Source organism: Elephantulus edwardii, unplaced genomic scaffold, assembly GCF_000299155.1.
Source record: "Elephantulus edwardii isolate Elephantulus edwardi_28Jun2011 unplaced genomic scaffold, EleEdw1.0 scaffold00270, whole genome shotgun sequence".
NCBI classification, from domain to species: Eukaryota; Metazoa; Chordata; class Mammalia; order Macroscelidea; family Macroscelididae; genus Elephantulus; species Elephantulus edwardii.
In genome coordinates, this window is record NW_006400020.1 from 3,409,990 (window position 1) to 3,427,704 (window position 17,715).

At 48.5% G+C, this 17,715-nt stretch overlaps 2 protein-coding genes across 2 annotated transcripts in view; one reads left to right on the forward strand and one right to left on the reverse strand.

Moving 5' to 3' along the window:
- Positions 1 to 3,546: 3,546 nt before the first annotated feature.
- On the reverse strand, positions 3,547 to 5,441 carry KCNS2 (potassium voltage-gated channel, delayed-rectifier, subfamily S, member 2). The gene has a single exon (XM_006900018.1). It carries the CDS (start codon positions 5,338 to 5,340, stop codon positions 3,907 to 3,909), a length of 1,434 nt encoding a protein of 477 aa, XP_006900080.1. The 5' UTR covers positions 5,341 to 5,441; the 3' UTR covers positions 3,547 to 3,906.
- Positions 5,442 to 5,925: 484 nt separating this feature from the next.
- Positions 5,926 to 17,715, forward strand: part of NIPAL2 (NIPA-like domain containing 2) — a 289,050-nt gene continuing 277,260 nt past the window's right edge. The window contains exons 1-2 of the mRNA XM_006900023.1: positions 5,926 to 6,629; positions 8,124 to 8,158. Coding sequence (XP_006900085.1) covers positions 5,926 to 6,629; positions 8,124 to 8,158 — 739 coding nt within the window. The remainder of the gene's footprint in view (positions 6,630 to 8,123; positions 8,159 to 17,715) is intronic.

Consider the following 17,715-nt stretch of genomic DNA (forward strand, 5'->3'; position numbering starts at 1 on the left):
ATTTGAACTGCCAGCCAGGCTCCACCTTTGGGTTAACGGTACAACTCTTTATGGGCTCGGTCACCAGAGCCCCCTGATGCTTTAAGAAGGGGTAGGAGAAGTCCTTCTGGCTCAGAGTGAACCCACACAAGGGAAGAACTGTGCTCAATAGGATTTTCAGTGGCAAACTTCTCAGGAGATGGCCAGGTCTTTTTTCCAAGTCACCTGAGTGTGTTTGAACTTCCAACATTTTGGTTAGTGGCTGAGTGTGTTAAGCACGTGCACCACCTGGGAAAGCATGAAAGAAGACCTTACGGGAGCATTCACACTGTTTTCCCTAGGTAGCCTGCATACTTGGAGAAGCTGGTTCCCTAAGCGTGTCAGTGTTGCTCCTTATTGTTGCTCCTTATTCCCCAGCCAAGACGCAGCGATTAAAGTGTAGCAATCAGACATAATGGCTCAGCCGAGCCTGCATCAATGCTTTCACAGTAGTGTGTTAATGAGTGTTAAAACTGACATCGCAAGTACAGCGTTCTGGATTTTTAAAATTACAACTCTATAACAAGTCATGCTGTTAAAACATACAAGAAATACCAGTTAAACCTTCAAGTAGATAACACGCAGCCAGTATAGATCACTGCTATCCCAAAGTGCATAACAAATACTTTGAAAATGAGGCGAGAATTAGCATGGAGTTCAATTATTTAAGTAATAAGATAAGTAAAAATAACAAGCTCAAATATTCAACACCAATTGCTACCTTATGAGCTCCAAGTCTGTTCGGCATTACAACATGCCTCTCGTCAGCAGCAAACCCAGGAAATGGGGGGGTTTGGTGGAGAACACAAACCTATAACCAATATTAAGCTGTGCCATAAAGACATGTCACTTCACCCAGCGCCTTCAAAATGCTTCTGCTGTGGGAAAAGCCTGCCCCATAAATATGTGTCCCAGTGTCAGTAAAAATAACACCCTTCACATGTTAAGAGTGAAGTTGCCCTCTGGCCAACAGCTGGGAATAAGTGAGGGCCAAATTGTGCTGTGCCCCCCCTAAAGAAAGGTGTTTATGGGCTGATCTGTCAGCCAAGGTGGGCAGTGATGTCATCTTGGGCTTATAGTCTTCACTGCAGAAACAAAGCAGATAAGCAACCTGGATGTTCCCACTTGTACATCAGGGACTAGCAAAGCCAGTGGAAGAGGCCCTCTGACTGACTGTCCCATCTTGGTGGAGCTTTGGCTTTGCCTGAGTCACAGTGTGGTTTTTTCCTTGGAGGAAATGGACTCCAGTGTCCAAGTTGACAGGCTGGCTCTCCCTCCCTTCTTGTCTGAAACCACCATTCACTGGAAAACTCAATTCTATTAGTCCATTCTTATGCTCAGAAGTGACGAAGTTCCAGGATGATCGAAGTAAATAGTCCTATACATGTATCAAGAAATGTTAAAAAGACAGTCTCTAAAGCACTTTGGGATTCCCCCAATGAAAGGCACCAGATAAATGCAAGTCATTACCGAAAGGAAATGTCAAGTCTTCCAGCTTTCACATCTGCAAAGGGTCGCCACTAGGGGCACCTCATTTAATGTAATAAAATCTGCATATCATGGAAAAGCACTCAGGAGGAGGGCTGAGCAATTGTGTCCTCTTCCTTCTTTCTACTTTTCACAGGCTTCACGGTCAGTGACCACAAACACACCACATTCAATGACCTCATACCATCAGCTCTGGCAAACAGGAGCAGCTCTCACAAATCTACGCCACCACCTGCCTTTTGTACAGCAGGGGATGGTTATGTAACTTCTCGGCCAAAGCCAAGGGTTCCATGTGCAAATTCTGAAAAAGAAGCCCGCTCTTCTGACGTAGTGCTGGTTACCTCGAAGTCATCTAACCTTTCCTGATGCTTCTTAGACCACCAGGCACCAGGAGGTAGCTGTCTCCCTCACCCCCATGAGGTTCCAGTCTCCTGGAAGCTTCTAGACTGGGGACTCAAGGGCATAAGTGACAAGTACATTCATCCAACAAACTGTCCGCACAATAGTAGCCATGGCAACCACACATAGCCCCTCTGACAAGATCCCCACTCTAGCCCTGTAAGGCAAGTATTCTCCTCAACCAACTAAGACACAAAACCAATCTTCTGAGGGGAGACTTGGATCAAAAGTCTGACTGACTCCACATTTAAATCCCTGGATTTCCCAGTCTTTCCACAAACCAAATAGTAAAGGGCATCAAATGGAAGCTCGTCTGATTATCCAGAAGGCAAGTGAGAAAAATTATCTTACAAAGGGACCCAGGTTCCCCCTTTCAGTTGCATGTGCTAAATAAAGAAAAGGGAGGAGAGAATTTTGAAGAAAGAAATCATTTTTTTCCTTCAACACAAGTAAAGGAGTTTAAAAGTCTTTCGGATAGCATTAAAGTTTCTGAGAAGCTTACGATTATTTATGACATTCTGTAAAGCAATCATTTTAACAACTCTTTTTCCTTTCTCCTAATCCCTGTCTCTCCCCTTGTCATGCACACCAACCAGGGGTAGTTAGAATGGAAATCGGAGCCATGGTGCTTTCCTGCGGGATAAGCCACACAGCCTTCATGCACTTCTGTATTTGGAGTACACACTTTCATGTCAACAGGTTTCCATGCCATAACAGGAACTCCAGGACAATCATGACATCGAATCAAACACACTGTATCCTAGGAGCAAAACTACCTAAGCAAGTTCAGCTTGGAAATAAAGGGGCTTCTAGTCTATGAGCTTTTAGAGTAGGCGGCAAGAGATTTTAAAGTGTCCTTGCTGCATACAGTTCACTTAAGTGAGACAATATAACAGTAAGCCTGTTTTTGGCAGACAGACAATACAACCTTATTCCTAAACATTTTTTAAAATGAGTATTTTACAAACATGCTATTAGCTAAGACCCTATGGATCACAACAGTCCAAGCCCCTTGGGCATGGGCTGTCATGAGTGGGGGTGAATTAGATGGCAGCGAACCAGCAACGACAATATTTAAGACACAACAAAATTTGCTCAAATCTAGACTAAGAACCTCAACCAGAAGCAAACATCTCTATAGTCATTCCAAGGAAGACAGAGACCTGGCCGGTAGGGCTCAGCCTGTACAAATTCTGCATCAAGTAAGTATTCTGGGATGAGGCTAACCCTTGGTCCCTAATGCAACTATTCTTGGGGGGGAGGGAGTAGTCAAACTTCACTGCCTGTTAAACATTTTCTACAGAGTGACGGCTACAAGAGGAACAACGGTACACCCATGCAAGCCACAAACCCAAACATCATTTATGACACAGCTCACAGACTTGCACTGGTGATGTGTCCCTAGCTTCACATTCTCTATCTTGTGTGTGTGTGTGTGTGTGTGTGTGTGTGTGTGTGTGTGTGTGTGTGTTTTGGCATGAAAAGGAAGTGACAACAATGGATTTTGAAAGTAAGATTTTGGTTTTCCCACAACTGGGAGCAAAAAAATCTCTGATATATCCTTGCTGACCTCAACAGGTACATTTCTCCCAGACAGACATGTGGAGACTTTTTGCACAGAACTCACATGACGACCTCAGAAACAGGAGCACAAACAACTCACAGACAGCACTGGGCCAAGAGCACTAGGACAGCGTACACAGGGGACAGAAAAAAAATCACGCTCTCGGCCGTACTCATCTGGCAGCAGGGTGAACACTGTATGCCCACAATCCAAAGACCAGTGAGTGTCATTTCATTGAAAGGTGCAAAGACATGGTGTCAGACACACCATCCTGTTAAAACAATTCTAAACACTGTAAAAGCAACCTGGGGTGCATATCTCATGCATCTCTCCCCTGTGGATTTGGGTGGACTCCTTAAGCCATAACCCTAAGGTGCCTGGACTGTGCCAGAGACACAGCTCAGTAGTGTGGATCTGAGGAGGTCAAGTCCTCGCAGCTAATGCAGGGAATCATTCAAACTCAGTTCACTCGGTGAACTCCCGCTCATGTTCGTCAGACTTGCCATGAGGGATTTAACTTTATGAGCATAATAGTCCCTTAAATTGACGGAAGGGACCTCCTTCATGCCATCCCCAAAGTCACAGCTGCGCATGGCACTCTCAAGCTGCTTCTGGCGTCTGTAAAAGTGGGAGAACTTATTGAAGATCAAGGTGATGGGTAGCACTACCACTAGGATGCCTGCCAGGATGCAGGCAGAGGCGGTCAGCTTCCCTGCTGTGGTCCCTGGGACTACATCTCCATAGCCCACAGTGGTCATGCTGACAGTGGCCCACCACCAGCAGGCGGGGATGGTGGCCAGGCCGTCATTCTCCTCTTTTTCGATGGTATAAGCCACCACAGAGAAGATGGAGATCCCCACCGAGAGATAGAGCAGGAGCAGTCCTACTTCCTTATAGCTGTATTTCAAGGTGGCTCCCAAGGAGCGAAGGCCAGTGGAGTGTCTGGCCAGCTTCAAGATGCGGAAAATACGCATCAGCCTTAGGACCTGGGCCACTCGGCCCAAGTTGGCCAGAGCAGGAGTACTCTCCACCACCAGATTCACCACCAGTGTGATGTAAAAGGGGACAATGGACATGAGATCGATCAGGTTGAGAGCATTCTTAAAGAACTTGAGGAAGTCAGGGGCCACTGCAAACCTGGCCACCAGCTCAAATGTGAACCAGGCAATGCCAAAGTGCTCTACGATTTCAAACCTGGGGTCCTCTCCGGGGTTGCCCTGGCTGTCAGGGATTTGGAAGTCTGGCAGGCTATTGAGGCACATGGTGATAATGGACCCCAGCACCACCAGGATGGACAGGACGCTGAAGACCCTGCTCAGGACTGAGTAGCCCGGATTGTCGAGCGCCAGCCATAGTTGTCTGCGGAAGTTGCCCAAGGGCTGCCCATCAAACTTAGAGGCGTCGTTATAGAAGGCCAGGATCTCATCGAAGGAGGACGTGGTACTTTCCTGGTCGCTCTGCTCGTCCCATTTCTCCTGCTCAGGCTCCACTTTGCGGCCATGGTAGCTGTAGCTGCAGCAAGAGTCGATGAAGAACTCGTTGATGCCCCAGTACTCGATCTCCTGGCTGAAGGAGAAGACGCACAGCTCGGCCATGACGTGCAGTTTGCCGGTGTGGTAGAAATGCAGCACGTAGGGGAAGAGCTCGGGGTTGCGGTCGAAGTAGAACTCACGCTGGACGTCGTCGTAGTCGTCGCAGAGCTCCAGAATGGCCTCGCGCGAGTGGCAGAGCAGCAGGCGGCCCAGGCGCGTCTCGGGGAAGCGCAGGAGCGTGTGTGAGCGCAGCCGCCTCTTGAAGCCGCCCACGTTGATGCGGATCTCTCCATCCTCGACGTTGGCCTCCGACACGTCCCACAGGCTCTGGCGGGTCATGCTGGAGACGCCTGGCCGCCGATGCCGGTGCCGCGCGAGGGTGCTACACCTGGAAACCAAGGAACCAGGTCGGCGTGAGCGCGGGGCGTCTTGGCTTGGGGGGCCCCTTCCTTCTTCGCCAAGCGTCTCTGAGAAACCCGGGGGGGGGGCCTTTCCAAGAGGGGATGGGGAGGGGAGTGCTGTGGGGTTCAGCCCCCTCTGAACGACGGAGTGGAAAGGGGGGATATGTTTCCAGTGGAGAGGCCGCTATTCCATCCCTACTTTGGGGGGTGGGGGGTCCTGGCAGTAGCTTCCTGAGAGCCGAGGGGGCTGCGCACTGACCTTGCCCGTGGGCGAGCGGAGGAGACGCCCCCGCCCGCACGCCGCAGACAGGCGGGACCCGAGCTGGGATGCGCACGGGCAGGGCTGAGCAGAGATGGGGGGCGCGCAGCTTAAGGAGGAGGGGGCGGGGAAAATTCACCGCTAGGGTCTGTAAACCCCGCTTGGGGGGAAAGGGGGTCAGCTTGGCATCCCTTGCGTTCACCCTGCACAACTAGATCCCTTTTTTCCTACCATCTCTCCGGGCCTCCCCGCTCGCCTGGCGCCATGCCCCGGAGCCGCGTGCGCCGCGCCTTACCCAGCGGAGCTTTCGGGGCTCGCCTTGCGCGTTCTGGAAGCGCTTACCTGGGAGCGCGGGGGCCCGCGGCCGAGGCCGGCGGGAAACTTCCCGGACCTGCTGGCGAGCATCACGGTGGCTGCCGCTGCCGGCCGGCTGTGCGTGTGCGCGCGGGTACGGGTGTGTGTGCGCCTGTGTGTGTGCCCAGCGGGCCGGCGGGCGGAGTCCACCGAGCCTCTCCTCCTGTCTCCGGCCGGGGATGCCGCCACCACCTGCAGTTGCAGGAGGCTCACAGGTGGCTGCGTGGCCACGAGGCTCACAGAGCCCTGCCCCCACCCTGCCCCCGCCTCCCAACGTGCGCGCCCCTAAAGCCCCAAGAGGGGCTGGAGCCTGCGCTGCAGACTCCGGTGGGAGCGGAGCCTGTGCGCCTTGGCGCGGGCCCTGTCCAGGAGCTTGGCGCGGTGGTGCTGAACGGACAGCTCCGGGCGCGGCCGCCGCCCCAGACGCTGGTGATGCTGCCTGCTTGCCGCTGTCACTGCTGCCACGATTTCTCTGCGCTCTTCTGGCACGTCACGGAGACCCCTTTGCGTCCCTGGCTCTGCGCGGGGACGACACCTTTCCCAACCCCCTCCTGTACCCCCGTGACAGCTGTTATTCCTACCACCCCCGGGGCGCAGACAGAGGGCTGCCTACGGTGACCTTTCCCCGCTTGAGCTCTACATCTCCGGACAGATGCTGGATTAGGGAAGAAGGGTGGCTGGCGATGTTCAGGCTGAGAGAGGGAGAAAGGACAAAACAAAAGGAATTCGGGATTACCCCTTTTAGGGACCTGAGGAAAAGTTTCATGAAGCCCAGGGGTGAGATTGTTGGGTAAAAGGGGCAGGAGAGGAGAAGAGGAGGCAGGGGAAGCCTGAGGTCGAGCTCCGCTTAGTTAGTTTGCCAGGGGCGGGAGCGTCAGCCCCACTGGCGTAGGAGGGAGTCACGGAGTTCTGTTTGGGAGCTCTGTGTGGGTGCCGGGTGTGTATAGGCCAGTGTGATGTGGCTGCTGCTGGGAGAGCGTGTATGGAGGGTGTGTGTGTGTGTGTGTGTGTGTGTGTACGCGTTTTGTCTAAGGGCAGGGGGGTTTTCAGGGTGTACAGTGTTGACAACGATGGTATGGCTGTGGTGTGGGGGATGTGTGCAGGATATTGGTAGAGGGGACCTGGGGCATGTATCAGTGTGATTGTGTGTACACAGTGGGGCATTTTCAGCAGTGTGGGTGTAACGTGCTATATACACCATGGGGTATTCGGTGGCACCATGACAGGATCAATGTATATGTGTATATAGAATGAGAACTGTGTGCTTGTGGACATGGTGGGGTTTCTTGGGTGTGGGCCCAGCATAAATGTTCTCACTGTCAAGCAGACTCATGGCCCAGGTCTGTGCTCCCAGTTTCCTATAATTCTCCTTAAAGCCTGGTGCAGGGGTCCAGACTGAGAAATGAGATCATGGTCCCTGAAAATCCCCTCCCCTGACCTCTCAGTTCTTAATAATGCGAACACTATACCGTTTAGCACAGTAAAACTTCTGAAGCACCATGAGCTGTGTGAGCTTAGCAACAGCTAATGGGTGACATTCATGATCAGCAAAACCAGAAATTGTGGGTGACTTTGGACACTCAGGACAGAACCATGGCCACAGTGGGAAGGACACATTCTATTTTCATGGTCCTGCAATGCTACCTCAATTGAGCAGTACGGGATAGAAAGGTCTGTATGGTTCTACAAGACTGTGGGTTCCTTTGGAAGGTCTGGGGAAGGTATTTGATCTGGCATCGTGGGAGAGCTCCAATTTCTATCTCTATGTTGGGTAGAGGGCAGTGTGCAGGAGCATTGCCTATTAAGAGGAAGCCACACCTGGCAAGATGTGGAGGTTCCAGGGAGGAGAGACTTGGCTGAAGGCCACAGGAGCTTCCTTTTGCTTGCATGTCTCCCCCACCCCGTGTGTGTGTGTGTGAGGGGTCGGTGTGTGTGTGTGTGTGAGTGTGTGTAAGAGAGGGAGGAGAGATTGATTCTGGCCTTTGCAGTTTGTGTCTCCTCTCTTTCTTTTAGGATCTGTGTATATGATCTATTATGTGAAATCTGGAGGACAAGCACACCTGGCTAGCTGCAGTCTGGAGGCCCCTGATTCTCTTTTATCCCCATAGGAGTGATGCTGAAAGAATGCTAGCCATTGACAAAGGTGTGTGTTTGTGTGTGCGCACATGTTATCGCAGTATTGCTGCCTCCTCCACTCTGTATCAGCGCCCTCGCCAACCCTTGGGAGCATGGGTGGGAGGGTGGTTCTACCTGCTGCAGGTGCCCTTGGCAGCACCACCCTGGGAGCAGACTGAGGTGCCTGTGGTCTCCCTGCCCCTCATTACCATCTTCTCTCTGAGGGTGCAGCTAGCTGGCTTCTGGCCACTCTGAGGCTCCCAGGTTCCCTTCTGCTTGTCTGCCACATGTCTGTGTGGTTTCTGCTGCCCATGCTTCCCAGCCATTCCCATTTTTCAGCCTCAGCATCTGACTTCTCCTGATGAAGCTTGGTCCATCATCCTTCTTCCCCTGCTGCACTTGGAGGGTCCCCAACATCACTCTGATTCCTTCTCTGAAGAAATGCTTGAGTTTGAGGGCTTGAGGATTCTCCTCCCTCCTTGCTCTATTTATCTGCCTGCCTCTTTCTGTTCCTGTCTGGTTTTGTTCTTGCTCATTCTTTCTTCCTTTGTGGTCCTTGAAAATTTCGCCTTTGGAGGCAGAGCACCGCCTGACTTCTGTTTCTCTTTATTTCTCTCACCCCCACAGCTGCTTCACCCGCAGACTGCCAGGGACCTGGGGCTTTTATCTTACCCTCCCAACTCTTCTAATAGAGACCATTTTGATTTCCTCTCAGCTCTGCTTCTGCTGCTACCAACCCTGCTCCACCTCCCACCTCTTTTTCTCCCTCTACCTTGTCCACCACCCCAGGTAAGAAAGCGGAACCAACTTGCCCCCAGCCGGTCTGAGGCCAAATGTCTATCTCTGCCCTTTATTAGTTTTTCCTGTTGAAGTTGGTGCTGGGGACAAGCCCCCACATCTGCCTCTCTTCGAACAAGAACGTGAACTCAGAGCCTGCAGGGAGAAGTCTGGGTTTGGGGCCCATCAATTATTTCTTGGAAAGGCTGAGGCAGAAGCTCCATAGGTCTGACAGATGCCTTCGCAGAGGGTTAAGTGCATGTGACAGGCAAAGCCACTTGTTTATTTCTTAGTGACTGTGCTGAAGAGAAATGGAGCCATATCCCTCTCTCTGTACCCAGGAAAGCTGGCTTTGTTTATGGTCTATTTAGAGGTCTGAGCCCTGATCTTAAAATGTAGCCACCTGTTCCAGGCATCCATGGAGGCCTGCCTCCAGCTTAGGAGAACCTACTGGTCAAACCCTGGGGTGTAGAAGAGGGAGAGGCACCCTGGGAAAAAGGCTGTAGGGACCCTGGGTGGTAGCCCACATCCATGCACCTGGTTTACTCTCATCTCTGCCTCCCCTGCCAATGCTGATCTCCTGACTGAGCCCACACAGCTCAGGCTCAGCTTTTCCCCCTGTCTGTCAGAAGAGGGGGCTGCATCTGCGGCTTAGCTGAGGAAGCCAGGCTGCCTGACCTACATACCCCACTGCAGGGAAGAGCTGGGTCCCTGGCTCCAGTGGGGGTGTGAGCACATGGGGACCTGCCACCTTGGTGAGGTGAGCTCTTTGTCCTGTATTGACTGTATTGTCCTGTCTTGACTCCATCTTTCCACTTCAGCCAGTGAATCTTTTTTATCACCCCCTTCCCAGCCCCGCCCCAGTGAATCTTTTAAAGACACGATTTAGATCATGTCATTCTCTCCTGAAAACCAGTCAGTGACTTCCCATTGCTCTACTGTTGTTGTTGTTGTTGTTGTTATTGTTGCTGTGGGTCAGCGAGTCAGAACCAACTCATAGCTGACCCTCCAGTGAGTTTTCAGTCAGTAAATCACATGGGAAGAGATTGCCCATCCTTCTCCCAGAGAGTACGTGATGACTATGAACCATGTGTCTTTGGGATTGCAGTGTGGCATCTTACCATTAGGCCACCAAAGCTCCCTGCCATTATTATATATGTTGTTGCTGTGAGCTGTTGAGTCAGAACTGACTCACAGCTGACCCTCTAGCAACTTTTCAGATGTAGAATATTGCATGGGAGGAGATTTCTCATCCTTTTCCCATGAAGCAACTGGTAGATTTGAACCATGTGTCTTTGAAATTACAACACAGCTTCTTATGACGAGGCCACTAGAGCTCCCAGTACAATAGTGTTGTTGTTACTGGGTACCATTAAATCAAAACCAACCCATAGCTGACGCTCTGGCGGGTATTCAGAGGCAGTTAATCACATGGGAGGAGATTGCCCATCCTTCTCCCATGGAGCACCTGGTTGCCATATGCCTTAGGGATTACAGTGCAGCTTCTTACCCCTAGGCCACCAGAGCTCCCATTACACTACTAGTGAGATCCAACTCATAGCTTTCAAGACCCTCCATGGTGGAGCTCCACCCCCCCCTTGAAGACTTCACCCATTTCCTCTCCCCACTAATTAGCCACATGTCAGCTTTGCTGTCCCTGCAAGGTCTATGCCCTTACTATTCTCTTTGTCCCTGTCATGGCAGCTTCACATAGCAAATTCCATCTTGTCACTCAGATTTCAATTGAAGTATCACCTTTTTTGAGAGGTATGATGGCCCAATCTCAGCTGGATTCCTTTGCCAGTTTGAATCTTCTTCTCAGCACTTATACGAAATAGGTGTTTAATAATTATTGTAAAGTACTGAATACGTAATTGTAGAATGAGTGAATGATTGAGGCTGTAACTGTTATAATAATTTAGTCTGTACTAGCCAGGGCTTTAATCCCTTCTTGGTTCACAAAGCAGTGGGACCCTCTCCTGAGCCTCTGAATTGTCTGGTGAATTTCATCCCTGGCTCCTCATTAAAATCACCTAGCGACCTTTTCAATGTGGCAATGGCCCTAAATACCCTTAAAAACCCCAGACCAATTAGCTCAGAATTTCTGGTGTAGGGATAGGCTTCGGAGTTGTGTCAAAGCTGTGAAGTTCAGCTTGTTTAAAGGAGCAAAGGAGGAGAGCCCGAGACATTTGCCTTTGAGGGTGTGAGCTGAGGGCTGTGTGCTCCCAAGTCGAGGCTGCAGAATCTGCAAACTCGCAGTCAGCACCAAGGGCAGTGACTGGGCTTACTCAGCTTGGCAAACACCCACCCACCCCCACTGCCTGCAACTCTTTTGGTTTTTATGGGTTTGCTTACAAAGTTCGTATATATTGTGTTTCACACTATTTTTCATTCATACTGTGTTTCATACAATCGTTCTCATACACTATGTTTTATAAAATTAATCACCATTGGGCCTTGCCTATCATTACCCTGTCTTTTCACCTGGATCCTTTCCATTTTCTTCCCCTCCCCTTCCCTCCACCCACCAAACTGTGCAACTCTATGGTTTGCCCCTACCCATCCTCACCCCTCTACTCCCATACCTCCTCCCTCTTTGGGTTCCCATGCATGTTTTATTAGTTATCCTTCTGTTTTTATAATAATGGTCTAATGCAGTATTTGTGGAGAGGTGGGAACGGTCACACACTGTTGGTAGGATTGTAAAATGGTACAATCACTCTGGAAGACAGTTTAGTGTTTCTTCAAAAAGTTGAACATAGAAACTCCATATGACCCAGCTATTCCACTACTAGAAATTGTTCATTACGGCATTATTTACCATCACAAGAACATGGGAACAGTCCAAATGTCCAGCTACAACTGAATGGATTGAGAAACTGTGGTACATTCATACAATGGAATACTATGCCACACTCAGGGGCAACTATTTTTAAAACTTATTACATAACTTGGGAGAGATTAGAGAGCTTTGTGCCGAGTGAACTGACATATGGCTGCAACTCTTGATGCAGTGCCTGCCCAGGCAGGGTATACTGTTAAGTCGTTGTTCCTGCATCAACTCCAGCTCATTGCAACCCATGTGTGTCCAAGTAGAAATGTGTTCCATAGAATCTTCAGTGGGTGATTCTTTCTCTTTTTATTTTATTTTTTTTTTTCAGAATATCAGGACTTTCTTCCAAGGCAAGTCTCAGTGGGCTCAAATATCTAACCTTTCAGGTGGAAGGCAAGTGTTTTAAGTCTTTCCACTACATGGGATCTCCTCAAATATTATGGAATGTTTTGGAACCTGTGTAAGGCATTTGTTTTCATTCATAAGGCAACTTAGTCAATTGTCCTTGAGTTGATTCTGACTCTCAGGACCCTCATAATCGCTTAAGGCCTTTGCCATGGTGGACCTTATGTCAATCCCAAGCTCTTCAAAGGGTCCCTTGCTTTTCCTTCTCACAATCTTTGCATTATTTGTGATGAGGAGAAGTCACTGTTTCTCTCCCTCTTTGCACCTTTCTTATATTGACAATGGGGCAATGGGAGAAACAACAAGGGAGATAACAGGCCCGGCTGGCTGGATTAACAGCTGGAAGGACACAGAGACAGTACTAGGGGGTGGAGGCAGACCTTCAAGAGGGGAGAACCCCTGGGAAGCTGGCCTGGCTTTGTAAAGGTGCGCATGAGGGATGGAAAAAAGGCTAGGAGAGGGAGAAATGGAGAGAAAAGTTGGGAGACGAGGTATTGAGGCATTCTGCTGCAAGTTATGAACCCATTTCCTCATTAAGGATTTTCTCAACAAGCAACTGTAAATAATTAAATAGCTTTTACAGCATTTCTAGATGCCAAATGAAATTTTTCTCGGAGAGTCCTTCTCCTGACTATCCAGCTTTGTTCCTGATGCACGTTTACCTGTCAGATGTTGACAGGGGAGAGGATTGTGGCTTCTGAAGGCTCCTTGAGGGTTTATAAGGAACCTCTCTGAGTGCCTTAGCCGAAGTCCTGACGATATACTCAGTTACTTTGTGCAGCTGCTAATGGACAAGTGGGTAGTTTGAATCCACCAGCCACTCCACAGGAGGAAGATAAAGCAATTTCTTCCTGTTACCATTGATTTACAGCCTCAGAAACCTAAAGGAGGGTCACAGGAGTCAGGACCACCTTGATGGCAAGGGGTTTGGCCATAGGTTTGGTTTCCATGAAAAGGGAGTCCCCAGAAAAAGGTGCATTCTAAAACTGACACACAGAGTCTACACCTGAGAGACTGGTGTCATTGAGGTGTTACCCTTTGTCTTTCTGCTCCAAGTCCCTTCTCCTTGGGGAGGTCTCCCCACGGGGATCTTTTCCCTGGAGGCTCTTTATTAATTTCCTAGAACATTTGGGAACAAAGATGCAATAATGAAGAGGCTTGATGATATTGAGACAACACATAGTAGATTAACATGGTTTCCTTTGTAGGGGCGACTCCCAAAACAAAGGGGTTGGGTTCCTTTCCCCTCTAGCCCTTCTCAGAGACCCAGCCAAGCCATCTTTCTGCCTCCTTCCTGACTTCTCTATCTTCTGACTTCTGCTATCTTCTACCCTCCTCCAGGAGATTGACACAGGGATGAAGTCCTCGAACCTTCACTGCTCTGCTCTCTGCATCCAGGGGGACACCCACCTCTGGATAGTACACTTCAAGGTCCTCACCTGCATTCAGGGAACTAACATGCCTCAGCCACTCTCTGGCAAGTGGCGATTGAAGAGAGAAGAGAGAAGAAGCTGAGATCGAGGATGACCATGACAACAGCAGAGGGAAACAGCTGACTGTGATGAGTGCCCTGGAGCTGTTCAGAATCCCAGTCCACCTTGTCCAGCCATTTTTCCTTGGGAAACCATTCTACTTTCTTCATATTTTATTTCCACGAAATCTATGATAGCCCCTGACTCATAAGGTGATTGTGAGACTTGAAAGAAACATTGGAGAGCTTCTATCAAGGCTCAGCAAATAATAAGAACGTATTACTCAGCACTTCCAATGTGTTTGACCTTGTGCAAAGCTTTCCACTTGCCTATTGGCTTCCCTTGGGTACTATTATTATCCTCATTTTACTGATGACCATTAAGTGGGGTGTTTAGACTCAAGTATGTCTCTCTGTTTCCAAAATCTGCCCTCTTAACTCAAGTAGGTGCTGGATTTAATCGTGCTGGGCTAATTGATGTAATAAACAATCTCCAAGTTCCAGTGACTTAATTTATTAAAAGGATTATTTCTAATGCACGTTTCAGTCCAAGTGGGTATTTGGAAGGCAGCCGTTCACAGTGAGATTCCAGGATCCAGGTTTCTTCTCTCTAGAGCTCTGCTAGCTGCCAAAGCCTTGGAATTCTTCCCTCGGGTCCTTTCCATCACTTTGGAAGAGCCTGGAAGAGAGAGAACGGGGGTGGGGTGAGGTGGGGTGGGGTGGTACAATATTTACTAACTAGTACTCAATTTTTGCCTCGAGAGTTTTATATTTCTTATCCCTGATATGATGGTATGCTGCTCCAGACTTACCTTTGCCTGAAGGGTGAGATCAGTAGTTTAAAATGTAGATTCTCCCCACCCCCACCTCTTCCTTTCAGCTCCCATTTGCAATATCAACTTTTATACTAACTGAAATTTTTGAACAATAACTATTATATGTTGTTGGCGTTAGGTACCATCAAATTGACTTTGACGCCTAGCAACACTATAAACAACAGATTGAAACCTTGTCTAGTCCCACGGCACGCTGACAAACTCTGCTGTGCTTAAGCCTGTTGTTGTAGTCATGTCAGTCCATCTCACTGAGCAGCTTCCTCTCCTACTCTAACCTTCCACATTTCCAAGCATTTCTCTTTTTGAAATACTCACCTCTTTTGACAATATACCCTCAGTATGTGAGACTAAATCTCACCAACCTTATCTTTAAGGAGGACTCTGGCTGGACTTTTTTTCCAAAAGAAACTGGTTTGTTCTTTTGGTAGTCTGTGGCATATTCAATACTCTTCACCATCACGACAATTCAAAAATATCCGTTCTTCAGTCTTTCTAGTTGTTATCCAGCTTTCACAAGTATGTGACCCAGTTGAAAAGACTGTTGCTTGGGTCAGGTACTCCTTAGTCTTGAGACTGATATTTGACTTCAAAGCCCCTTAAATGTGGGAGAAAACATTTCTGTTTGTGGTATTTCCATTATAACAGCAAAGAATAGGGCCCACCTTCCATACCCATATCAGGACAGGGCATTCTGGGCTTGCATGTCTGGCATTAAGTGCTCCCAGGTGAGAATGCTTTCAACCAACACATGTAAAGCAGGATTGCAGATGTTCTTCTGCTATTTCTCCTGTGTTAGAAGAATAGATGCAGGGTGTCTTCTAGCTGAACTCATTCATAAACAGCAGAGAATGCTGGTCTTCCAATTTCCATGTTTTTCTACTTCTTACACCTCCTTCCATTGCCCTGTGGTTACATCAAGGAGCACTACTAATAAGAAGAAGTCTGAATTTAGAACACTAGCTCTAGAGGAAGGTCTTTGTCTCCTTTCAACATCTAGGGGTCTAGCATTTCTAGGACAAGCTCTACATGTGTTTTAACATCAATCTTTCCCTGGGTCTAGGAGGTTCTCAGTACAGGGACTCCAGGTTCAAATTATGTACTCTGCTTCTGACTCTTCTTTCTTTGTAGTATTGAAGCCTATCCTTCTCTATCCCCTAGTTTAAGCTATGTTATATCTCAAAACAGACTGACTAAAAATACAGCCTAATTTTGTAGATTATATCTGGCCTCATTAACATAACTGCCATTAATCTTATCTCATTAACATCATAGAGGTTAGGATTTAGAATACATGGGATAATTACTTGGATCAAACCAAAGGAAGATAATTGCATAATACTCAGAATCCTGCCCTAACCAAGGTGACACATGTTTTGGATAGGTACATTCAATCTGTAACAGAAAGGTGCCAGCCTAGATTCCAGGTTGCAAGCAGCAGAGACTGGCACAGAATAATGTGATAGTTGGTAGAGCACAGACTCTGAGAGCAGAAATCTGGCTTAAAAACTACAGAGCCAGGGTGGCAAGTCAAACCGCAGGGCTGGATGTGACACTGTGCACTTAATGCACTAACTGCATTTCTGTGTATACAGGTTGCAGCAGGGTAGGGCACAGAGTAAGTGCTCGACTGGGTTAATGGTCAGAGAGAGAGAGAATATGAGTGGAACCTGTAAAGGGCTAAGTGAGGCAAAATTCACCCAGACAAAACAGCATAGGGGATACACGCTATAATTTCATCCCCTTCCCTTAACCTCTTTCTCTAGGGTGCAGAAAGCTTCCCTTTTTTGTCCTGACCTGGTTTGTCTTTATCATAACCCTGTCCACCCTAGGGCATATTCCCAGGTCCCTCAGGTTTCCACCTTCAAAGTAGCTGCTACATTCAGATCTCACCCTTCTATATGAAAGACACATCCACCCACCCATCTACCCATCCATCGCCCATTGATCGATCCATCCATCCACCCACTCACTCATCCCACACCCTGGATGTGGCTGTGGGCTTCTGTTTCCATGGTTACCTCCAGGGTCTGAGTCTGCTCTGGATTTGCAGGGAGATTTTCTAGCTCCGGGCTGCTCCCTGTGACATCCTTGCTGCTGAATTCAAACCCTATTTACTTCTGGGATCCCTCTCTTCTTATATATAATTTTTCTACCCCCCCCAGGCCACACAGGACTATTGCTGATCCAGATGGTCAGCCTCCTGTATTTAAATAAAATTGAAAACTCTTCAGTGTTTGAGTGGAGAGGTGCCCTGAACTGAGAAATTCCAGAATTCCCGCCTCAGGAGAAAAAGGGGGAGATCTGAGGGGAAGGGAGCAGAACACGGGTTAGGGAGGACCCTTCGTAATAAGCCCATATGCTAACATTTACCAGATGCTTATGATAAGCTAAAGGCATCATGGTGGCACCATTAATTAAGCATTGTGATGTTAGCATTGTGAAAGGTCAGAACGCATAAGTAACTCCACTGGAGAAAGATGTGTCAGGCTGCTTCCCGTGAATCTTCTGAAAGATTCACACTTTTGGGAACCCTCTGAGGCAGCTCACCTCTCTTCTATAGGTTTGTTATGAATGGCCACAGGTTTGGTTTCTATTTTGTACTATAAATCAGACAGTGTGGAAGGGATTTAACTTCTAGAAGAATTCAGTCTCACAATAATGCTACAGTGAATACCCTACTGGATTGACCGGCATCATCCCTAAACAGGTGCTGAAATCCTAACCCAGGTAACTATGGATATGAAATAGAGGTCTTCCTTTGTTGTCAAAGAGGCCTTATCAGAGTAGGCTGACCCTCAAATGATTCACTGTTGAGTTATAAAAAGGGAAGACGAGATAGAGACATACACATAGGGGAAGACTTCACGTGAAGACGTACACACAAGCCTAAGAACGCCAAGGATTGTCAGTCACTAGCATGAAACAGACAAAGGATTTGCCCCAAAAGCCATTTCAGACATCTAGTCTCCTGAACTGTGTGTGTGTGTGTGTGTGGGGGGGGAATCTGTTCTTTCAACCCATCCATTTGTGGTATTTGTGTTCCAGCAGCACTAGGTACTAAAGACAAGTTGTTGTTGTTGCTGTTGTTGTTAAGTGCTGTCGAGTCGCAGGCGACTCACACAGACGCTATGAAGGAGAGTCCTCGATGCTTGGGTGCCTTTCATCCTCTCTCCAGGTTCATAGGGTTTCCGGAGGCAAACTATTATGGAAGTGGATGCCACTCCTCCTTCCAAGCTTGTTTTAATCGGGGAGCTCCACCCCAC